Source organism: Opisthorchis viverrini (assembly GCF_000715545.1).
Source record: "Opisthorchis viverrini unplaced genomic scaffold opera_v5_191, whole genome shotgun sequence".
Taxonomy (NCBI): Eukaryota; Metazoa; Platyhelminthes; class Trematoda; order Opisthorchiida; family Opisthorchiidae; genus Opisthorchis; species Opisthorchis viverrini.
Genome location: NW_008751847.1, coordinates 746370 through 755973, shown reverse-complemented (window position 1 = coordinate 755973; position 9604 = coordinate 746370). Strand labels below are relative to the sequence as shown.

Sequence of the window (9604 nt, the reverse complement as noted above, 5' to 3'; positions counted from 1 at the left end):
ATGCCTCCTTATTCGACTTAATCTCCATGAATAACCGCCTTTGCGCTGTTCGTTTATCAACTTCCATATGAGCCTCAATAGTCGAAGTAATATTCGTCCTTTAAGTATAATGAAAAATTGTTTAGCTGTGGCACCCTTTCGGTGTCTAACTGCCGTAAGCTATTAGTAAGTGATGAATAAGATACGCTTGAGCATCAGATAAGGTTTGATAGTTAGGCTGACTGGTATTAAGTATGGGGGATCATCGTCTACCAAAGGAAGCCTTGTTTTCTACTCCAAGTACTTATTGCCTGGGAGTTCGCGGGAGATAGGCGAAATGGAAGTGGTTACTGTCAAGTTAAGCGTTGTGGGACCTTCGCGCCTACTTGGTTGGGGCCCACATGATTTTCCTTGCACCTGTTTTGAAACCCGACAGGACGTGGCACGCAGCCGATGACTGCTACAAACACGTGGTCACTATCTGACTCCTGGCAATAAATCAGGTGGTTTATGACCTATCCGTTACTAGCACAGATCTACAAGTGAAGCTGTCCCGGCGATTTTATTGACCTGGTCATGTAATACGCATCCCATGATTGGTGAGTTGCAAACATTATTGTTTGCACGAAACAGTCCAAACTCTCAAGTACTTTGTCTTAAGTGACCAAGAAAATTCGGCGTTTTAAAAGAGATGAGAGAACAATCGAGGAAGAGTTGACAAACCAGATATTTCTGTGACTCAACAAACAATTGAGGACTGCAAGGTAATAATGGATATGATTGATTTTAGGTTGTTCGCCGCTCGCTGTCCAACCATAGTTTAATGTGAACGTATAACATCGCCATCCAGACCAGTGGAACATGGGTTCAATCCCTTTTGCTCAATCTATAGTTGCTAACTTCTGGTACGCGAGTGATGGACTCGGTCCTCGAAATTCTCAGTTTTCTTCCCCAACCGGTTTGGCCCTTCTATCAGAGTAATGCACCGCTGTCTCGCGAAACTGACGGCCCGTAATAGGCAACCCAACTGAAAATAGCAAAACTACTGAGGCCTACACGCGAATCCGGGAATGGGCTACAGGTGGATTTGCAGAATAGGAGGTTATGAAAAGTGTGGATGCTGTTGGTGCAATCTGGTTTTCGGGACACCCGTTGGTTCGGAGCCTTGCAGCAAGAAGTGACCACTAATTGATGTAAATGGTGTTCTGTCCGCATTGCTTGAGTGAATGTTTAAAGGTATGGGCGTCTCGAAATAATTGTGGTCATTTAGTGTCACTTTTCCAATTTACGGTTGCTAAGACAAATTGCACTGTATGGTGCTGAGGTATCGGTATTATGATACAGAAACAGTAAACTGGTGTGTTCTACTCTAAGAGTTGGGGATGTGGGAGACGCGGTGAATAGTAGCGTTAACGTGTTCCAGTATAATGGAAAGCTAAGTTTTGTTAGGGACTGAAGATGGATACGACAGAGCTGGTATTAAAGCAGTGCTGTAGCAAGTGACAAAAAAACTTACCTGGTTCTCGAGGCTTTGTTACTGTGGTACGGCCCCTTCCGCGTCCACGACCTCTGGTTGCCTCTCCAGACGAAGGCTTCATTATATTCGTATCCACACCACCAGAACTAAGACGCTCCAACAGGGGTTTAGGTGGACCACTACCACCAATATCAAGGTCGTCGAACTCTAGGTCTGCGTCATCATCGAAACTGACGTCCACGCCATTGTCTGATTTTTTGGGGGAAAAGTTAAAACGTTTTCAAGTAGATGAAAGTGTTTCCTGTTTGGACAGAAGGAAATGATCATTCTTGTTGTCATACTATCGATTAATTCTGCTGGACTATCCAATATCCCAAGAGATAATGTCGCACCAAGAAAAAACAGTTCGATACATTGAATATGGGACAAACTAAATCGTGAAGCGGTGTCCTCACGGAACATCCGGTTAAAGAACACAACTCAAGAGTTCATACATAGACCCAACAACGCTTCGTATTTGGAAAACGGTAGCAAAATCAAGTCAATCAATCAATCAATCTAATTCAATTTATTGGCTATAAACCGTGCGACATCCGAACTGCTACAGTTTCGATCACCGCAAAATGGGAAAGTGGAAAATACAACCAAGCCTTGGAAGCGAAGGTATGTTCCGTTTGTTTAGAAATTGGGTAGCTACGCATTGAAGGCGATAGCTTTGATGCACGAACGCCACTGACTGCACGATTAGGCCATTTCTGCCGATGTCATCAACCATTTATGATTTGAGTCCTGAGATCCCCATCCAGGGAGGCGACAGTTGCTGACCCGACTAGGTTTACTGGTTAGTGTTTTCGTACTTCGTTGCCAGGCCATACACAGTTCACATATCGGTCGTCTCCACTCAGCATGGGGCTGGGCGAAAAGAGCTCTGCGGGGCAGGCGGCCTTCTGGCATGTGGAGTACATGTCCTAACCAGCGTAACCTATGAAGCATGAGCAATTCATCTATCACGGAAGAGTTCATTCTTCCTAAGAACATCTAGCGTACCTCAGCATTGCTAATCCGATGCTCCCACCAGACCAAATCAAGTCAATAATTAAGTTCGGTGGAACAGAAAAACCTGTGGTCGATGCGCACCCAAGTAGGGAGCAATAGGAAGTTGTTAGTCTCCATGTCTGGTTTGTGCTGCATTGCACTATTGGCCAAAGACGCGGCTACTTGCTTTACCTGAGTTGAGGAACACAAATGAGTTACTACGTAATGCAAACAACACAGTCCATCAGTTAACCAGATAGACTGCAACTAAGCACAACAGATTCGACAAACAAAAAACGTTGCACAGATAAGGGAACTAGGCAAGTACCTTCTGCGTTGGCTTTCACTCGTTTCTTCCGATTTGCTTCCAGCTTCTTCAAAAGATCGGGATCGATTACTGGCGCGACCCGTCGACCAAAAGGATCCGGTTTGGTCTCTTGAGCACGTTTGGACAGATTCTGAGAAGCGGCCCTGCCGACTCCCGTGGAAGCAGCTTTAAGGAGCTTTTTGCTGGCAGCGGCTGAAGCGGCTGCGTCTTCAGCAGCCAAATCAGCTTCGAATTTCTGGGAGAGATGAGGTAACAAGTTCAAGTAAACTAGCAAATGAAAAACAAGAATAGGTTCTCTCTTGCCGGAACATCAATATACTCAGCGGTTNTCCCAACATGATTGACACCGATCAGGCGAGCAACCCGAATGAGTCATCTACCGAGTACTCAATAGACTGCCAGTATCGGTTCAAATATAGCCGAAGCAAACGTAATACATTTGCGAAATCCAGCAATGTGCTACCAAAAAGGATTCATACGAGCGCTGAGTCTGTCTCGGTCAAGTGACAAGAATCAACCGAGCCAGGCGCTCAACGGCCCTCTGAACTGTCTTACAGTATCCAATTAGATGCGATGTAGGGTGCATTGACAATCAATTGTCCGTTGCCTTGCTACCTAATTTATTAAACAACCTTAGTTGTTTACCTTTACCTTTATTTAAACCACGAGACGACGACATGATCCAAAGAACTCTAATGTCAGTAACTGTGTTCTTGAATCCATTAGAGCCACAGGTTTTCGTTGGTAAGTGGTCTGTCCGCAACATGAACAGTAAACCTGTACCCTTTGCGAACCACAAGTAGACCGATTTTGGTATATATATATATATATATATAGTGCGTATACACATAGCGAAATGATATTCCATTACTTAAGAGTTTGCGAGCACGGTGACAGGTATAGTGCTGTCAATGACCACTTTGATAAAGATTGTGAATCGGCCTCTCAGAAGCAACTCTGGTATAACGTGATAATACACTGCACCCGGAAAGTGGCAGTGGGATATCTCCTTTAAACAGAAATGAGACATGACGGGGATAGGACATGTACAAAAGCACTCTGCAGACCAACTATTGACGAATGCAACAAAGCAGCCAGTCTGTTCATCTGTTGCCACAAACGGATGAACTAATGAACTAATAGACCCACGGTTTGTACAGATTCTGAAATAACTAAGTCCATGACTGCATGTGAATGACTCAGTCGGCAAGATGTGGACTCACTTTATAGGCTTCTTCCAACTTCTGGAGGTCGTCCCGCCAAAGCATGGACGCTGTTTTCGATCGAAGAACGCGCAACTCGTTCTGTTTTGCATCGCGCTGTGCCAATAAATCATCTTTTCGTTCTTTAGTCAGGCTCCATAACGGCATACCCAAAATATAGTTGTAATCAGGACCACCAGACTCAATCTGTTCGGCGGGCTCCCCTGAACCGGATTCCATCTCTTCTTCCAGACTGGCCAATTTGTCCAGACACTCCTTCCAGGCACGAACAGGATCAGAGTCATATGCAGCATTCTTCAAAATCTGAATTAACTCTTTACGTGGTTTGTTTTCGATTGAGATTTGAGACTGTATCTTTTCAAGAACAAAGCGAGCCTGATTTTCCAGTTTACGTGCCTCCGCAGCCAACATTCCCTCAAGATACGACTTGCGTTTCTCATACCTACAAATAGTCAATCGTTAGATCGTGAAATTCACTCGTCGATAAGATAAGCTGCACACATCGAAAGAATTCAAAAATTTGTTAGCAGTATACATTCAGAGTACGGGAAAAAATCAGCCTAAAACTGGCATCTGATTGGATGGGGGACAGCTGTTAAAGGCACAGTTGACCTAGAAAGCAATCAGCAAAATCCAACTACGACCTGAGTCAACCGTGATGACAAACGATGAACCATTGCGAAAAAAATTTACTTATTGTTTTGGTGTTCACAACATTACCCTTGATTTTGGTCACATTTCTTGTTACATTTTCATTCCATTACCCGTCACCCAAACCGGAGTCTTTCCATCAAACAGATGACACGCATTAGTAATTTGTATTGCGGTGGCTGCTGCATCATTGTGGCATTCTTCGTTCTTTTAATTGCGGATCAACCCAACCAAATACTGTCTGACCAACGCCGTCATCGATGATATCCCAAAGGCAGAGATGAAAGCACAATTTGGAGGTGACAAACAATTCCCTGAAACAATACATTAGGATGACCGACTTATCAGACTGTTCTGATAGTACTCTGAACAGTTTCGGGTCAAACTGAGTTGTTGATGGAACTACTACCTGAACAACTCTTATACCCTGACACCAGTGTTTCAGTCAGCCTACTAACCGGGAAACCTCGGACTCGAATTTCAACCTATTACAACGCATCAGTAAGTACTAACCTCTACTGCAGTGAAACACTGGTGTTCAGAGCTAGTGCTGCTGTCAAGGAAAATCACAATGAATGGTCTTCGAGCCACCATTGGTCCACCTCTCGGCTAAGTTACGACCCGAACGATCCATTCGATAGGTGAGCTCCGATCCCATGTGTACTACCCGTAGAAGATAAGCAGCTCTGATCATTTCAATACATACCTACATCGGGTTATTTCGATCATAAACTACTCAGAAAGCAGTATGCAAATTGCAAACAATTCCTCGGACATCAGTAGGCAGTAGTAGGGATATACAGGCAGATGAACGCAGGTGGTTTAATTCAGTTAGGGGTTAAAAAATAGTCTGCGTTGGAAAATACGGACACTTGTGCGTGAACAATTACGCCAGAAAACGGGGAACTGTGTATTTTATTGAGTGGAAAGATCACCGGCTGTCTCAATAGGACAAAGCGTGAGGAGCATCATACATTTTAAGAGACGCCAGTTAGCTGTTTGAAAAGCATATGAACCCGTGTCCAAAAGTTACCAAAACGACTTAAACATGACGATAATTTACCAAGATCCTTTTACCCTCGAGAATTAATATGCTCATGCCTTCCTTGGGCTTAAATGTCACAATAGGTTGGGATAAACTAGAGACCTATACACCAAGAATGTCAAACTTGGAGACACCTGTATATGTCCTCATCGTATGTATGAGACTTGCCTATGACCACTGAACATACTCGCGGGTCGCGGAGTGGATTTAGGAAGGCCCGTTCATACTTGCTTTTGGATACTTTTTGGAAAATTTTCCTGAAGAGTGGAGGGACTTACCACTGAAGACGGATATCGAAAAACTCCCTCAGTATCAAGTCCACGTTGCGATAGTGCTTTAGACAGCCCAGCTGATCGAACAAGACCATTGAGTTTGTGGTCAGCGCGCTGGAAAGCTTGAAAAATTTATGCAGTCCAATAGCCTCCGCTTCTCGCAACTTCTCCGCTGACATTTTAACCACGAAGCGAACTGTGGTATCTGTGTGGTATTCCTTATAATCACTGAGAGTTGAAAAAGAGGTCGGATAAAGAGGTAAATGATGTGCAAAATATATATAACTCCAGAAACTGAGACTATCGGAAGCAAAATCGTCGTAGATTATTTGCAACTAACCGAATCGAAGTTGATGCAGCGGTGAAACTACATGCGATCTCAGCGCAGTCGTAGCGGGCGTGCATAACCGCTCCTGTCTCGGATCCAGCCCAAAACCGCCATTTTGCAGAGCCGTAGCATCAGCGACTCTCCCTACACAATACCTGATAATTCGTTCTGTTATAACCTAATACCTGACACGTCATAAGGCTGTCATTGCAACTGGAGGAGCTAATTCTCTCGGCGTGTGAGTGGATGGTGAGAAACCTTCTGTTCAAAAAACGTCACAAGACTGCGAAAACTCACCAAGACTAACATAAACAGATTTTTTCGAATTGATGGCTCAATGCGACAGTGACCCCAACACAATCAAACGCACGGACGAGGCAATAAATTAATGGACGACTGTATCTCTAGCGATGCCCGAGTCGGTTACGATAGGTGACACTTCTCTCCACAGAAGCTTGAAGGCTGACACTTTGAGACGATGGTCGAAGCTATGAGCTACTGGCTAGAATGGTCACTTGTCTACTCATTCCTTTAAATTGGCATCATCTTAGGCAGATGGAAAAGACACAGTACTGTGGTATAAGGACGGAATTTATAAATGTGAATTGAAGCATGGGATCGAGAAATATCAGTGTCTATCTGAGCCGAGGATCTATACAGCCTGAAAGGAGGTTCTACGCCGTCATACTGAGTCGTCAGTCGACCCCAAAACAATTGTTGTTTCTCCTACTCCTATAGAAAGTAAAAGCTAATCGCATGAAAGCCTGGAATGAATAAAATTCGATCGGCGATTGGGTTATAGTGTTAATTTGGTGTAAAATAAAATAAATTGCTCAGCTGTGCCTAGCTGCCGCCGCACGCAGAAGGCACGAGGGCTGGGATACTGCCAGGTCGCTCAGGCCTAGACAGGGGAAGTCGAGAGGCAGAGGTCGGGTTCGAACCACGGACTTTTCGGTCAGTAAATTCGCGCTCTAACCACTTGGTCCACCTCGCTCCCCAATTTGGTGGAACAAAAGTGCGGTTAGAGAAGTGGGTTGAAATTACCTGATGCACGGTTGAACTTTGTCTGTCCCATTCAACATAGGTTCCAACACCGTTTCTTTGTAGGACTGGGTCCAAGTGCGTACAGGCAGTTCAGTGATCTCAATCGTATCGTCATCCAGGACGGCAACTTCACCATGGATCATGTATCGGTTGGCTTCTAATTCCTAAAAGTTTGAGAGGATGGGAGAAAATCACAAAGCAACTAAAAAACGGTAACAAACACCAACTAACTAACTAATGAAAACTATCCGATGGAACAAAATTCGACTGCCCCTTACCTGAATAGTTCCGCAAAATCCTCTAAAGCTGGGCAACATGGGCAGTGTGTCCTCACCATCCAACAATCGGTAAAGGTTGGAAATCACTTCCAACACATTGTAGTTTGGAATACGTGTGGAGTAGCCGGTGCCAATCCCTTCAGCACCGTTTATCAGAACCATGGGCACAATGGGCGCGTACCATTCTGGTTCAATGCGTTGATTGTCATCGCGCAGGTAGTTCAGCAGAGGATCATCGGCCGGATGAAAAATGAGTCTGGTTAGAGGGCTGAGTGCAGTGAAAATGTAACGAGCAGAGGCGGCATCTTTACCACCACTCAGACGGGTACCGAACTGACCGATCGGAAGCAGTACATTCAGGTTGTTCGAACCTAAGCGGAAGGTAAAGTAGAAACAAACACTGGAGTAGTATTTCTTCGACTGAACGATGCAAGCTTGTACATTTTAGCGTTTGTGAGAGACCAACACTGTCCTTCCGTTTCACAACAGGGATTTATTCATATGGGTAGGTTTTGTGACAGCGCAGCACTCGCGTCCAACCGTGATGTTGCTGCCGACTATTATGATGTTGGCAACGCGCCCACGGGTAGTCGCTTGCGTCAATAAAAAACAGAGCTAGAGAGGATCAACGCAATGCAGTATGTTGAACTCATGTACGCTCCTCGGTTATGAGGAGTAGGGGTACCCCTAAGAAAAGTGTAACAGATCACAGATGGATAGAAATAAGACCAAATGGCTTAGCGGAGCTCCCTTTCAGGGTATAGCTTCCATGCAACTGGAACCCCCTAGATCGCTCAAGTCAAGATAACAGCGGTCGAGATGTCACAGCGTAGATGTGCCCCAAAAACCTTTCGATTACAAGATCGCACCTCAATCCGTAGGATATCTCGATGCTTCATTACAACGCCGGGCAAATAAATACGTACCAACGAAATTTTGTGCCAACCCCACAATGGTGCCAAGTAGGGACTGTTCGCCATGGTGATAGGCGGACAATTCAGCGACCGAACCGGCTAATTGGGCAACTTTGATTTCCTTCACCAGATTCCGTTTCAAACAAGTGAACAGAACCTGAAGGAAAGTGAAACCGATTAGAAGTCATGAATGAAACAGCGTGTGCACGATATACACAGCAATACAATCGAGAACAATTAAAAAACAGTAAAATTAAATTTAGACATAGTGACTCAAGAACTAGCGAGACCGTTCGTCTACTTCTCCCAAGCCCACATTTACATCGACTAGTGTGGATAATTACGGTCAGTTGATATAACCTGCAGCTAATATAGCAGGCCTGCGAGGAGAACCCTACAAAGATAGGACGTGAAAGAACTTCATTAGATGTCGCAAATATACCAGGAGGCAATAGTGTCTTCCAAAAAGTCAACCGCAGAGGTATTGGACTGATGAGTGATTGAGAGAGCGAAGTTACGCAACAGAGGAACGTGAGTTAGGCTTAGACATAGACCAGCATTAGGTCCCTCCCGTATCCATTCTTTTTCTCTCGTTCCCACTCTAAGGCTTTAAATGTAATTAGATAAACCTTATGGTTGTACGGCAGTGAAGCATCAATGCTTCAAGACTGATGTTGCTGTCTCTGATGATGACGTTCTTGTTCTGAAGTGGAAGCCCTATTAGAGAAGGTCAATTTGAAAGGAACTGCCAACTGAGATTCTACCGCCACTAAATTAGAAGGACCAAGCTACCCTAAGCCTAGAAACGATCTAAGTAGTGTCCGTTTTAGGGATCGCAACTGAATGCGATGAATGATTACTTAAAGAGGGAATAGTTCAGGTATCCGCCTACAACATCCACTGTAAAGTAAGCGAGTCATTAAAGAGTCGTTAAACAGTTAAGTCCTGTGCCGGGATACGATGGTTTTAACAGCAAGTTTCATCGACCGAGGATAAGGAGAAATGAGATAAAAGTCAAGCATTGCTACTT

At 44.5% G+C, this 9604-nt stretch overlaps 1 protein-coding gene across 1 annotated transcript in view; it reads right to left on the bottom strand.

The window, feature by feature from the left end:
• T265_07887 (hypothetical protein) overlaps positions 1 to 9604 on the bottom strand; it is a gene marked incomplete at both ends in the record, with an annotated part of 195892 nt that overhangs the window by 174517 nt on the left and 11771 nt on the right. The window contains 7 exons of the mRNA XM_009173537.1: positions 1496 to 1705; positions 2820 to 3054; positions 4043 to 4484; positions 6017 to 6238; positions 7383 to 7546; positions 7661 to 8031; positions 8587 to 8731. Coding sequence (XP_009171801.1) covers positions 1496 to 1705; positions 2820 to 3054; positions 4043 to 4484; positions 6017 to 6238; positions 7383 to 7546; positions 7661 to 8031; positions 8587 to 8731 — 1789 coding nt within the window. The remainder of the gene's footprint in view (positions 1 to 1495; positions 1706 to 2819; positions 3055 to 4042; positions 4485 to 6016; positions 6239 to 7382; positions 7547 to 7660; positions 8032 to 8586; positions 8732 to 9604) is intronic.